At 36.3% G+C, this 14488-nt stretch overlaps 2 protein-coding genes across 2 annotated transcripts in view; both read right to left on the bottom strand.

Annotated features, from left to right (window-relative positions):
- The window catches only part of UGT80B1 (UDP-Glycosyltransferase superfamily protein), a 45263-nt gene extending 37194 nt beyond the window's left edge, over nt 1-8069 (bottom strand). The window contains exon 1 of the mRNA XM_077392558.1: nt 7147-8069. Coding sequence (XP_077248673.1) covers nt 7147-7483 — 337 coding nt within the window. The 5' untranslated portion in view covers nt 7484-8069. The remainder of the gene's footprint in view (nt 1-7146) is intronic.
- A 1342-nt stretch (nt 8070-9411) lies between these two features.
- Nucleotides 9412-11934, bottom strand: LOC143887347 (UPF0496 protein At1g20180-like). The gene is made up of 2 exons (XM_077391445.1): nt 11500-11934; nt 9412-10571 (listed from the first exon to the last, which is right to left on the bottom strand). Exons 1-2 carry the CDS (start codon nt 11534-11536, stop codon nt 9526-9528), a joined length of 1083 nt encoding a protein of 360 aa, XP_077247560.1. The 5' UTR covers nt 11537-11934; the 3' UTR covers nt 9412-9525.
- Nucleotides 11935-14488: the final 2554 nt, after the last annotated feature.

Below are 14488 nucleotides of genomic sequence, written 5' to 3'. Positions count from 1 at the left end.
TGAGAAAACAAAAAAAAATGTCCAGCAGCAGTAATTGGGTCAAAACAGTCAAGATTTAGGTCGTAGGGGTATTTTGGTAATTTCTGTAAATTTGGAAATTAAAGAAAATTATTGTTCAGATCTTAGGTAAGGGTTTAGGTAGGTGAAAGAATGGTTATTCTAGGGTTTAGGTTCTGATTTGATGGTTCGTTTAGGCTACGGATCTTTAAAAAAGGGTTCCGGACTTGAAAAGGGTAAGAACTTGCAATAGGGTACAAAGATGTTTGAAAGTTGAGATTCTTGTGAGTTTTAGGTGAGGTTTAATCACTTAAACAATCCCTCAAAATCTCAAAACAAGATCTTGAAGAACAAGGGATTTTGGGTTTTTCTAGTTTTACGGTTCAAGAATAAAGAAAATAGAAAATCTGATTTACTAACTTTGTTTGTGCTGATTTGATTGAAGAAATAAAAGAGAATAGATAAGTGAAAATGTTTCCAAACAATAAGAATAAGAGAGAAGAAGAAAGCCCAAATTTCTGGCTTCAAGCAAAACGTCAATTCTATTCAACATTCAAAAATTCCTTACATTGCTTTCAAAAGATGTATTTATAAGAAAAGAAACCCTAGAAGATTACTTAAAACCTAAGAAACTAATCTCAACCATTCATCTAATCCAAAGTAAACTAAATAAAGTTAAAAACTTACCTAAAATAGTAATCCCGTAATAGACATATATCACACTTCATAAAAACACTTATAACTTGCTCAAATCACATCCAAATCATGTGATATTGGGCTCATTAGATAGGTAATTGAAAAACCTTTCTAATAATACCAAAAACATGCCAAACGGATGAGATTTAATGCATAAAATGACGAAAATAGAAAATAAATAATAAAAAAAGACACTCATGTCTGTGGCACATGATAGAGTCTCCACCATCAGTCTCGTCCACGTCTGCGCTTGTAAACCTTGAATCCACGCCCATTGTTGATGTCCCCATCAAATAGTTTTCCCACTTGGATCGTGAAGATCGTACTCAGCAAGATTTTCATGCACTTTATTTAGCCTTGGAGACTCCACATGTTGCACAGAGTCGAGAGCTTGTGCCGATAAAATCATTGTTGATACCTTATATGGAGAGCATGCAATTAAAGCAACAAACCAGCGACAATATAGTTATCCAAAGCTGGTTCTGACGATACATATTCATGTGTTTTACACAAGGATAAGGATGGCAATAATCTTTATTCCACGAACCTTAGAAAAGAAAACTAGTTCAACAGAATTTACGAGAGCTTCTATTAGTGCGAAAGGATGCGGATGGTGATGCTAAAGCAGACACGGCGCCATTTATTCCACCAAAGGCTGTAAAACTTACAGAGTTTATTGAAATACTCATCAACGGATATGACTGTTTGACATGCATACTATGCTGGAAATACTAAGTCTGTTGGAAGCGACACTGTATTCGACGCATGCGAAGATCAAAGCTAACGAACTCCCACCAATAATGCTGACAATTATACTCGACATGGTCAAGTCCTGTAAGGCGGGAGAGTATGATGGGGGACCATCCAAGATTAGATGAATAATCAAAGAGTTAAGAAGATGGGCGCCCATCATTAGAGTTAAAAGAGTTTTACTTAGCTTTTAGAGTGTTATTTGAGTCTTTTAAGTCATAAAGGGGTATATAGTCTTTTCCATCAATTTCCATCAAAATAACTTACGTTCTTATAGTTATGCTTGTTTTAAATAGGTCCCATCAATGCCCTGCGCCCCTTGCGTTTTGTCCCCAAACTATTTTCACACCTTCCTGACATCCTTCTACACCTTCCCAACATATGTTTGCACCCCTCCAAACTTATCATAAACCTTGTAGAAATATTTTTTTAAAGCCTTCCCTCTCTTCCTGTACCAGTCTTGAACCCTACACCTCATGGCAATAGAGTACTTATTGCCTCAAAACCACTAGAGAATATTTTTCCAATCTTATCACTTATTTTAGGATCAAACCCTTAATTTTCACCCTTTTTCACTCATATTCTGATGCGTATTGTAGACCCAATAAGTGGCATATTTGCCAATTAAACTTTTAGGATTTTTATTTCCATGTTTTAGTTTTTAAGGATTTTATTTTCCATGTTTTTTTTATATCCAGGTTATTTTAGTTGCCTATATATAGGCCTCATGTATTAGAGTTTTTAGATTTTGATGATGAATTAAAGAATTGAGAATTGAGATTCTCCCCTATCCCTCTTCTTCTCCCCTTTCTCTTCTTCTCTTATTCTTCTTCTTCTATTTATCCCCTTCTAATTTCTTGTCTTCTCTTCTTGCTTCTAATCTCTTCCCCTTCTCTTCTTTTCTTCTTCTTCTCTTCCTATGCTTCTTCTCTTTTCCCCTCCTCCTATTTCTCCTCCTTTGGGCCACATCATATTCCCTACAAAACAGTCTACACCATCCCGGCATATATCTCTGCAACTTCCCGACCTGTGTCTGCACACCTCTAAACTGACCCAAACGCCCTCTTTGAGGTCAAGAATCTTCTTCATATGCATATTACTATTCCCTACACATCATGGCAACACCTCATCGCAACAGAGTACTCAAACTACTAGAGAATATTTTTCCAATCTTATCACCTATTTTAGGACCAACTCCTTAATTTTCACCCATTTTGTCACCTATATTCCCTACCACAACAGTCTACACCATCCCACCATCCCAGCATAAATCTACAACTTCCCAACCTGTGTTTGCACACTTCTAAACCTACCTAAAAGCCCTCTTTGAGGTCAAGAATCTTCCTCATATGCAGATTACTGTTGTTTTGACCTTGTGAGATTTTGTACATTCAAGTTTGGTATCACAGCTAGATCGTCCTACACTGATTTTGGTATCAAAGTGAAGTATTAAGAATACCTTCAATTGCTTGCATCACATGGCTTCTTCCCAAAACCAAAAGGAAGACACCCTCGACCAAGTTCTCCATAGTCTAAGGGATAGTTGCCAAAGAAGGAAGTGAATGCAAGAAGTGATACAGGAAGTGGAAGTGGAATTAGGAAGTGATAAAGCACAAAAAGCGCGATAGGAAAAGCGAAGAGGAAGCATGTGGAAAGCATCAAAATTAAATGAACATGAGGAATATGTAGGAAGCGTCATTGGAAGTGCCTTGGATACGGAAGCGTCATTGGAACTTGGAAGTGCCTTGGATATGCATAAGAAGAGATAGGGTTACAAATTTATGGAAGGAGCGTAAATGTACTTTAGGTCTACAAATTTTAGGGATTTTCTTTTTTAAATGATTACAAATTTTAGGGATTACTCTTACAACACCCTTAGGAGTTAAGTTTATGAAGAAAATTGTACATAAATTTCATTTCAAACTTAAAATGAGTTTTTGAAGTTTTAAATACACTTATTTAGAGTGTACATAGGTATATATAGTTCTAAGAAAACTACTTTAAAAATACTAGGAGAAAAATACTCCTTTCAAAACAAAAAAAATCACCTAAATTGGATGCCAACTCTTAACTACGAGGATGCATGATCTAAGTGAAATTCTGATGAGAATCCATAATAGTCAAGAGAAAGAGAAGGGAGTAGAGAATCAAGATCAAGATCAAGAAAATCAGAAAGATAGGGGTAGAAAGAGAGCAGTTTATAAACCCAACCGGGAAAAGTGATGGGAGAAAAGAGAAGAAAAAGAAAGAGGGAAATATAAGTTTAAGGATAGAAAACTGACATAATATGAAGCATCACATTTCCAAAGGCATTACATCTGCACGAGAGAGAGAGAGAGAGAGAGAGAGAGAGAGAGAGAGAGAGAGAGAATCTTTATTCATTACATCCCATATCATTCCAGAAAAGTGACATGTGGCTACATATATATAAGAAAAGAAAGAGAACTAGAAAGTTCTAACATCCTAAACAAAAAACTCACTTTTGGACTAAAATACCCTCTAATAACTTAATGACTTATAATTTTCGAAATACATGTATGGCACCTATTTAGAACACGCATAACTTAAAGGACTTTCTTTTTTAATGATCGTAACTAAAAGCACTTTAAGTGATTTTAATGGAAAAATACAGTGGTAGCCCTCCTATGACTTAATAGACTTAAAAACACCTAAAAGACACTTAAAATTAGAATATGGATCGTAGGATGGTCCCCATCAACTTCCGCTTGGATAGCGTTTGGGTGTGCATAAGTCTTCCAATGGGAAATAGATTTCCATAGAAATAATGCAGTTTGAATTGGCCGATGATTTCCATGGAAATCTATTTTAGGGTGTAAGACAATTCACCAGTTTTTCAGGCTAAGAGGATTCCTTCCATGGCGGTCTGAATTCGGTACCAGCAAAAATCGATTTCGCATTCTTTCAAACCTAGCACCCATTTTTCCCTAAAATATAATGTTGCAAAAGATCCTTTATGAGCAAGACGAGATCCTTATCGCATCGAAAATGACAATAATAGTATAATACCCCGGTCCAAAAGGCATGGGAGGGACAAGGATCATGCTGGAAGGTTGGTCAGTGGTTCCATGGAAGAAAAAAGGAAAAGTTCTTTGGAATGGGTCCCTATAGCAACCTTGTGGGTCCTATGGAAAGAATTGTTTGCTAACAGTCATTCCACAGTTTTGATTGACTGGATTGTGGATAAAACAGGAACTTCTGGTTAGAATATCGTGATAAAAAGCTTGGGAGAATGTTTTGATCTTGTCTGGACATTGATTTCCCCTAGGGTATAGCGTTCTACAGTGAACGAATCTTTTATGTCCAGTCTAGAACAGCGAATGATTGGTTGGTGGATAAAACAGGAACTTTTGGTTAGAATATCGTGATAAAAAGTTTGGAAGAATGTTTTGATCTTGTATAGACATTGATTTTCCCTAGGGTATAGCGTTCTTTTATGTCCGGTGTGGTTCAATTTTCCCTTCCTATTTTTTCAACACATAGCAACTGTTTTCCATGTCTAATTTATGAATAAGGACTAAAACTTTAAAGACCACTCACTTCTATAAAATTTCAAAGAAGATCAACATGAAAAGGAATGAACCATAAGGAAAAGCTCTAAGTGGCTCACTGAGCCAAATTCCACCATGTAGTATTTATTAACGTATCTAAACTTGCATGACTCAAACCCGATGTAGCTACCTTCGAGAGTTGAAGATATGGATGCATCCGCTAAAACATGAAATTAAGAAATTAATTTATAAAAACAGTAAGAAAAATGAGAAGAAAGTTAGATCCATTAATAAATACAACAACAAAAGCTATGAGGTTTTGAAGAGTTAATTCCAAATGATTGTGGACCCATTATTCAAAATGTCCTGGTGATACTGCTTGCTGTAACATGAGTCAAAGTCAACTTATTCAATTTCTGTTTGTAGCTGGTTTCATGCATGTAATTATGGAAATTTGACTACCCTTGTTTGTTTTTTGTAATTATCTGAAATCATTTTTGGATAAAAGATATGGCTAGCAATAAGGGTTTTCTACCATCCCAGGTGGCAGAAATATCCTTTATGAGCAAGACGAGATCCTTATCGCATGGAAAATGACAATAATAGTATAATACCCCGGTCCAGCCAGCATGAGAGGAGGATCAAGGATCATGCTGGAAGGTTGGTCGGCGGTTCCGTGGAAGAAAAAAGGAAAAGTGCTTTGGAATGTGTCCCTTCTAGCAACCTTGTGGGTCCTATGGAAAGAATTGTTTGCTTTGGAATGTGTCTTTAAAACCTAAATAATAGTATTATAAAATAGTCAATTATACATTTTCTTCCAAATCCATTAATTTAAATAAAATCTACATGACTAGTTATTCAATATCATAATAAGAATTGTTTGCTAACAAACTTGTCACATACTAATCATTAATTTCCCATCCAAACACAGACATATGGGGTAATAATCTTAAAAATAATCTGAAATACAAGATCATAACAATTCTCGGATTCTCAAACATCAAATGAAAAATATCAATTATAAAAAATTGGTCAGTCACCGATGTTGTCCTCATTAAGTTTGTATCAGCATATGAGTTATGCCATGGGTGGAAAGAAATTTGTTGTGGCTCTAGCATTAAGCCCAAGATTGTCCAAGTATGGTCTCCTCCGGCCCTGGTTTTTTAAAACTAAACTTTGATGGCTCTCGTATGGGAAACCCCGATCAGTCAGGGATTGGGGGCTTGCATAGGGATGCTGAAGGGAGAGTCATATGGGCTTTTAGAGGTCCAATTGGGGTGGCAGATGCAAATGAGGCGGAAGTCTGGGCGATCCATCAAGGAATTAAATGTTTGCAGAATGTGGACTTGAACAAGGTGGTGATAAAAGGAGATTCCCTTAATGGTATTCGATGGCTTAGTGATCCTCAGGGAGTCCCTTGGAGATTTGCATCTTTCTTTGAAGAGATTCAAGATCATTTAGGGTCGGCATCGATATCTTTCACTCATGTCAGACAGTCTGCTAAAGGGAAGGATGACAAATTGGCTAGAGAGGGGGTATCCAAGGAGAGCATTGAACTTTTTTATTTCCTTCCGCCCTAAGTTGTATGGCTTATTGTAATTATTTTTTTTGTATCTTGGGAACTCTCTCTTTAATGAAACTCTTTACCATTAAAAAAAAAAATTAGCCATCTCCTTCCTCAATGCAAGTAATATCGTCAAGCACATGCATTGCACTTGACTGCTTCAAACTGTTTTGATTCGTTCAAACTCCTTATCCTTCTCTGTCTTCTTCATTCTCACAAGAGGGTTTCTTGTAGGATTCTTCTAATACAAAAGGAAATGGGGTCCTTCGAAAGAAAGTCCTATTTTCTTTAATACAACACTTAATTAGGATAAATAGCATAATGATATGAATTATACGATTTATGATGGAATCCTAAGATTTAAGAAAAAAAAATCGCAAGATTCATGCAGATTAAGATTCATTCATGAGATTCAAATAGAAATCCATACGATTTAATTGAATCGTAGGATTTGAATCGTAAATCATAAGTTCTTTGTATCAGTTATAAGCCTTTTATGTAATACAGAATGCATAATATATTGTTCTTTATAAAACATCGTATAATTCTTAGCTTCAAAGTTCTCACAAACACAATCAATGTCAAAAAAAATAACCTTTATAATAGTCTATAACTAAAGTAAGAACTAACCACAATGACTAGAAGCACCATTGTGCAACTCTTTCGATCTGGAAATCTCCAAAGCCAAAGAACTTATCAACGAATCAGCCTTCCGATCCTCCACACCAATAAATGAACGATCTAACTCTTTGTCAACATAAGAAATCCCTACCCCTTCAGAATCATCAACACGCTCCTTTCCCCTTGAATCGTCCCGCTCAATACTGCAAACCACTTCATCTTCTAAACCTGTGTGTCCATTCTCTTCCATTTCATCTAATTGTAGCTTCGAATATTTAAATTCATCAGCATCTGAAACTCCAAAATCCAATGCGCTACGCGCAAATCGCTGTACAAGACCGGACATTAAAAAAAAAGACTCGTTTCACTGTAGAACTCTAAACCCTAGGGCAAATCAATGTCCAGACATTTTCAAAACATTCTTCAAGCTTTTTATCTATATATTCTAACCAGAAGTCTCTGTTTTATCCACCAACCAGTCAATAAAAACCGTTGAATGACTGTTAAACACGTTTTCAGACCTTCTAGATCAAAATTCATATCATTCAACAACTACAACAAAAATCGATTTCACAAGAATTTAAACCGCTCGTCTCGATTATATTGAAAAGTAAAAGAACGACAGCTGATAAAGAGGCTTTTTGTGCAAGAAAGTTCTTCTATAACTTTTTTTCAACTCAAAATCTCGAATAAACCCTAGAATCTTCCTCGTTCATCAAAGAGTATAAAAAAATGCTAGAAGAAGTTCTCAAAGACTCCAAAACAATTGGAAACATCAGAGTATTAAAAAATCAGATGACCGTTCTTAGAAGAAACAAGACACGGAACCTTCAGTAAACCCTAGAATATGAGACGGTCTTGAGAAAAAGAAACAGGAAAATACGTGGGGATTGCATAAAGAGACCGTATTTACAGAGAGCATTTCCTGGGACAGGTAGGAAAAAAATAACGGAAGAAGAAGGCCCTTAAAAAAATAGGTGGGTCAACCGGTCATATATCTGGAAAGGACAATTTAGAGAGAGAGTTTAAACTGAGGACAAGTAAAAAACCTCCCATCACCGGTAATTCCGGTGAGATCTAATGAGCGTAAATCGAGGGCGAAATTGGAGTTTCCTATATTTTTTTAATCTAAAGCCTACTGTACACGTGGCACGTAGAGGTGATCGGGGCCATCAATGTAAAGAAGGGAGAAGTAATTGGATTTTGGTAAACTTACTATCTACGCTACAGTGCACGTGGCATCTGCGAGGTAAATAACTAAATATTAGAATCGCCATTAACGGCTAGAAATGGGCAATGATTTCCGCAACCCCTTGTTTTGATAATCGGACTACTCTCTTTGTTTTACTCCTTTTTATAATCGGCTGTTGATACTCTTCATTATTCGTTATTAGAATCGCTATTAAAGGCTAATAACAAATGGACAGGATTTAAGCAAATAAGAAATTCATGTTTTAGAAAGCTATCCCCAGCTCTAAGAATTCTAAAACTTGGAAACACGGGATGAGCTCACTCTTTTGCTCGATATGGAAAGAATGGCGAGAACTACGGTCTCTTTCTTCTCTCATCTCCCATCCAAGAGTTTAAGGAAATCCAAGATTCTAAATTCTGTGTATCGAGATGGCCTCTTAACGGACAGGATTTGAGCATAAACGCCGGACCGAACCGTGTCTGGTGGATCTAAATTATTTCAAAAAATATTTCTGATCATGACTCAGATAGTCAGATGTAGCCACTAAATCCGGTAAGCATGTATGCTTATCCAACTCGAGGGTATAGATTGATTGGCTTGGAGATGTAGCCACGTCACAGATGCACATAAACACATTTTGGTTCATTTATGTTGATTGCCTCGGGTATTTTAATAGCATATAAAAAGGGGAGTGATAAATCGACTCCCCAAATGGATAAATCGACTCCCCATGTGTCTATCTGTCTCCTCTGTCTCTCTCTAACCTCGATTTATCACTGCCCTATAAAAATCCTACTAAAATGACAAACAACATTTACTTTTGGGAAGGGATATATTAACCACCTTTTCTTCCGTGGGCCAATCCCCTCTAGTGTATTATGGCTTCCCTTTGCAGAGAGAGAGAGAGATTCAAAATTTTCATCATTAATTCCCCATAAAAAGTAGGAGGGACCTTACATTTGTCCCGTTAGGGAGAGAGAGATATTAAAATTTTCATCATTAATTACCCCATAAAAAGTAGGAGGCACCTTAGAGATTAAAATTTTCATCATTAATTACCCCATAAAAAGTAGGAGGGACCTTACATGTGTCCTGTTAGGGACACACACTTGATATTTTATCCCCAATACACATATGTATATAACTAAGACAAAATTAAAGAATGAAATAAGGAATTTACATCGTCATTATCTCCCTTAACCTCCTATGCAGGGTGTTGACATTTCCTTAATCACCAAAACCCTAGCCCTATTAATGGTGACAAGGCACAAATATACATGCTCTTCGAGCTCCTCCACTTGTTTCCTAAATGCAAGATCACTCTTCCTCAGCTCCTTCACTACTTCCTCTAGGGGGAATCTATCTCCCCTCCTCTCCAAACAAAACCGTATTATGGACTTATTATGCTCGATCTCATCATGAAGGCGGACCACGAGTCGACTCAGAGTGTCAAAATCCCTATTCAAAATATAAGTTCCCTTTGCCGCCACATCAAGTTGCTCCACCAATTTTCGAAGAAACCCATTTCTTAAAAATCGAAAATTCGAAAACTTCTTCTTCAAATACTTTGGAGAGACCCCAAATAGAGCGGGTCCGAGTACTAAGCCGGAGAGCGTGTGTACGGCTAGAACAATTGCGGCCACGGCGGCCATGCCGCAAGCTGCCGTAATACAAATTTGAGACCCTCTTTTGAAATATTTGATCAGCTTAATCTTCCTTTTGACCTTCTTCCTCTTTGATTTTAGATGGTGCAATATAGAAGAGTAACGTTCATGGATCAGCTTGAATTGTTTTTGGCTAAGATTAGAAAATGGGTTCTTAAGGTGATTAAAAGAATCTAGACAGGAAATCCCATAATTGAATTGATCAGGAGAAGAATCACTGATTATTTCTAGTGCCCTCTGTATAAATTGGTAGTTTGATTGGGTTTGTTTAATGCTCTGCAATAGGTGGCTACATATTTTGGAAGCTTCGGCGCTTATATCAAAGTAATTGAGTACGAGAGATTTGAGATCGGCATTTTTATAAAAGGTCGCCGATTCAAGGAATTTTGCTACGGTTTCTGGACCGGGTTCGAGGAGGATTTCGGAGAGTTGTGTGTAAGAGTAGGACGAGGAATTGGAGTGCTCGCTGACGAGTAATTGGGCTTTAGTGAAAAATTCGGCGTAGGAATTGGTTCTGAATGCATTTAGGTACTCCTCGTTGACGCTACGGCTTTGTGTGTTCCCTTGCATCTCCTCGCCTGATTGAAAAAAGAAAAAAAAAACAAATCAGAATAAGTAAAATAAATAATATATCAAGGGTGAATTTCTATTTTTGCATGGCATTTTACTTTCCACTCAAATTCCATGCATGATTCAATATTTCAGAAACAAATAGAAGGAAATGGAATAGAGATGCCTATGAAAGACTTAAGTTTTCCCCTGAATTACCATTTGCATCGACAATTGCTTCCCTCCCCCCCCCCTCCCCGCAAAAAAAAAAAAAAAAAAATCGAATTCCTTGGGTGGAAAATGAATTTTTCAATGTTTGTTAAACTCGTTTTCTAAGGATTTTCAAGGAAAATTGCAAAATTACTAAACTCTGGAATTATGTTTTCCATATTTTTCTTTTCCCAAGATCCAAAACACCATGAAATCCTTACCTGATGAAGATTGAATACTGTGTTGGCCACCAACAAGAGACCCAAAATAATATTTTTCTTCCCAATTTTTTCTATTACCAACATGCAAAAAATAATATATTTCATAAAGAAAAATATCACAAACGAATATTCATTGTGCATGCTTTCAATGAGAAAACATCTCATAAGAAAAAAAAACATTATTATTTTTTTCTATACTTTGCATGTGTGCAATCACAAAGTACCGTGAATAAGAAAAATATTGTATCGTTCATCCAATCAAATCGGAACTGGTGTAAGAGATTGCAATTCATCTACAAGGGTCTATTTGAGTGTGCTCACAAATCCTAAATGATGTGCAATTTAGGTGTACATCCAATTCCAAACTCACCCTCTAATGAACTGGAATGGTCCTGCCAAACCCACCAAGAGGAAAGAAAATCTCTACCTAACAAACAAATATCTATCTTTTAACGAACAAACCTAGAACTTCTTATCCACCCAACAAACTATAGATCATTTCAACAGGAAATCACCATAAACGTACCTTTAGAGATGGTTGAAGCTCTCAACTTCGCCCACATCTTAACTTCTTCTCAGACTGCTCGATGTTTGATGTTGATACGATGTATCTTAAGCCTTTTTAAATCCATGAAAAGCAGAATTGAAGATTGAGTTTTACGCAACTTGTTTTGAGAGTTCTATCTCGAAAATCTCATCCTATGAGAATGATGAGCTTTACTTCTCCAACTTGTTTGCAAACTTTAATCCTCGAAATCCTGAAATATTCCCTCTTCTCCTGCGCCCTTGTTTTTCTGCTTTTTTCTCTTCTTTTTCTCTTCTTTCTTGCACTTCTTGTCGTTAAAAAGTGAACGGACTTTTCTGTGATAGACATGATTTTAAACACACAGATTCCCTGCAAAAGAAATCCCTTGTTTTGAAAGGATACTACTATCTAACCCTTTGGCTAGTCAAATTTACAAGAATACCTTTATAATATGTGTTCGGGAAGACTATCTACTGATCGGATTATGTATATGTACACGATATACACAAGCATGTGACGTTCACACTACCATGTTTTATAATAATTGTACAAACCCATCTTGTCTTATCTTTTACAAGTAGCTGTCAAAGGCTAATACAATTCCCAAAAAGCTCCCTAGAGCAAATTACAAAAGAAAAGAAAAGTTGAGTTCATGCAATTATTAAAACATGGTAGTGCTAATATCAGAGGCCAGCGTATAGGAAAATGATATAGGCTCACAACCATTTTTTGATAATAGGCATGAACTTAACTTGTTCAGTGTGTTGTAAAGCATCAAAAGCTGCTAACAGCATATTTGGGATTTGTAACACTTTGTAAAGCAAACGAGGTAAGGATTGTTCGAATTTATTATCAAAAAATGATTGTGCCCCTTCTATGTACACATATATAGGCAACTACACCCGCCGAGGCGTTGGCTCTTCGGCATAAAGTCACGGGTTTGTTCCCCGTTGACGAGTGTTCGAATCCCGCCCCCAACTTACCTGATACACGTGGTGAGTGGGTCGTTGCGTGTATCCGTAGGGACTAGTCCTACTCCCGAAGGGGGTGGGGACATCCTACGTCATCATATATATATATATATATATATATATATATATATATATATATATATATATATATATATATATATATATATATATATATATATATATATATATATATATATATATATATATATATAGGCAACTAAAATTGGCATTAACATGCAAAAGTGAGCCGCAAATTTTTTTTGGGAAATTGCCGAGAGAATCCATGTATATATTCTTTATTATTATTATTATTACATACAAACATTTATGGGAAATGACCGCTATTTCAAAAAAAAAAATTATGAGAAATGACAAACAAAAAGGTTTGACAATGCTGAGAAGGGTGGAAATATCATTTCCCAAAGGGTTTTTGCTAACATAAGGGCATCCGTTAGCAAAACCCTTTCCCAAACTATATAGGGTTTTGCTAACAAGTTAGGGCACTCGTTAAGGTGCATTAATTGAAAATGATATTTTACAATCATTTTACAAGTCCTTTCATAAAAATATACTTATTCTGAGAATTAATTATCAAGACATGTGTAAAATATCATTTTCAATGCTAGCAAACCCCAACTATCTATATACGAGATTTGCCAGGGACTTTCGCAGAAAGCATTTCGCAGCTGGCCGTTGCATGAGAAAGCAGCCAGTACATGGGCTTAATTTTCATCATATATATGCATAAATAAACGTCAAGTTATGATTATGCATATATGGACATGTGATAATCCACTAAAGACCTTCCAATGATCAATCGAGTGGAGTCTCCTCATGTTCGCGGTCGTTGTCATCATCCCCATCACTCATCATAATCAACTTCAATTTATTATATTCATACTCTCGGTAGGACTTAAAATTTATAAAGATGTAAATTGCCATAATCTTAACTGCAATTGGATAACAATGGAGTGTTGTCTTTTTCCTACCGAAAGAAACGGTATTCTGATCCCGCCTCCGTCGGGATGAAATTTTATTAAATTTTAGAAAAAATTTTAATTTTTAATTTTTTTTTTCCCATTCCATTTATAAGGGGATCAAAATAGGATGTCAATTCTGATTCCTGATTCTGTCAATCCAAACACAGGCTTAAAGTTAGGTTGTGTTTGGCAACCATGAATATTTTTTTAAAATTTCCTACCGAATATTAGTTTACTCAATATTGAGGGAGGGCGGGAGAGGGAGAGACTTGAGATGGCATGAATGAGGCGAGCGAAAAGGCTGAAAAACAAGGGGGAAAAAAACCTCTACTAAAACTATAATTTATGTTTTCCCTGTTTTTTTGGCTAATTCTCACCCTCTTCTCTAACCCTTCTTAACTCTCTCCCTCTTCCACTCTCCCTGCTATTGAGTAATCTAATATGCCATAGGAAAAAAAAATTCATGGTTGCATGCCAAACATGTTCATAATAAGTTATATTTTGTTGGTACGTAACCTGGGGTCGAACTTGGGACCTCAAGGTTGAGAAACCAAGCTAGTGCTTTGCTGTGAAATTGGGATTATGAATACGAGCCAAGAATGCAACTAATATTGGAATTTTCATGAGGATGGGCTGCATTTTCAGACCTTTCTTCTACCATAGCATTTTAGGAAAAAGAAAAACTTATTGGGAAAGTTATGCCTATTGAGGTTGGAGTTCGACTATGCTAACAATCACAGTTAGCTAAACCAAAAACGCATAAATCATTAGTGTCCACGTCATCTAGGGGATAGAACCTTGAAATCTTGCAGCATTGAGAGATTTGCAAAGTGCGTTAACAGAATGACATGACGTGGTAGCATACATATGACTTGTGTTTTCTTTTATATCCTTTTTTGCTAACGTTACGTTAGAACTTGCATGTTTCTAACCTCCCAAATTTGGATATTGCTGCTTGCTACAATATCCAATGACCGAACGTTTTCGCTATGTACACTGAATTCCGGTGTATACACTATTTTACCACCTTTTGGCCTT

This window comes from Tasmannia lanceolata, unplaced genomic scaffold, assembly GCF_043159265.1.
Source record: "Tasmannia lanceolata isolate RefF3 unplaced genomic scaffold, GAP_Taslan_0.1 ptg000012l, whole genome shotgun sequence".
Classification (NCBI taxonomy): domain Eukaryota; kingdom Viridiplantae; phylum Streptophyta; class Magnoliopsida; order Canellales; family Winteraceae; genus Tasmannia; species Tasmannia lanceolata.
Note: the sequence above shows the minus strand (reverse complement) of the source record. Positions and strands in the feature narration are given on the sequence as shown.

Bases quoted from the DNA above. Each gene is read 5' to 3' on its own strand.
- LOC143887347 (XM_077391445.1), bottom strand. From the start codon at position 11,536: ATGTGGGCGAAGTTGAGAGCTTCAACCATCTCTAAAG. The intron at 10,572-11,499 runs GTACGTTTATGG...TTTTTCAATCAG, and splicing joins AGCTTCAACCATCTCTAAAG to GCGAGGAGATGCAAGGGAAC.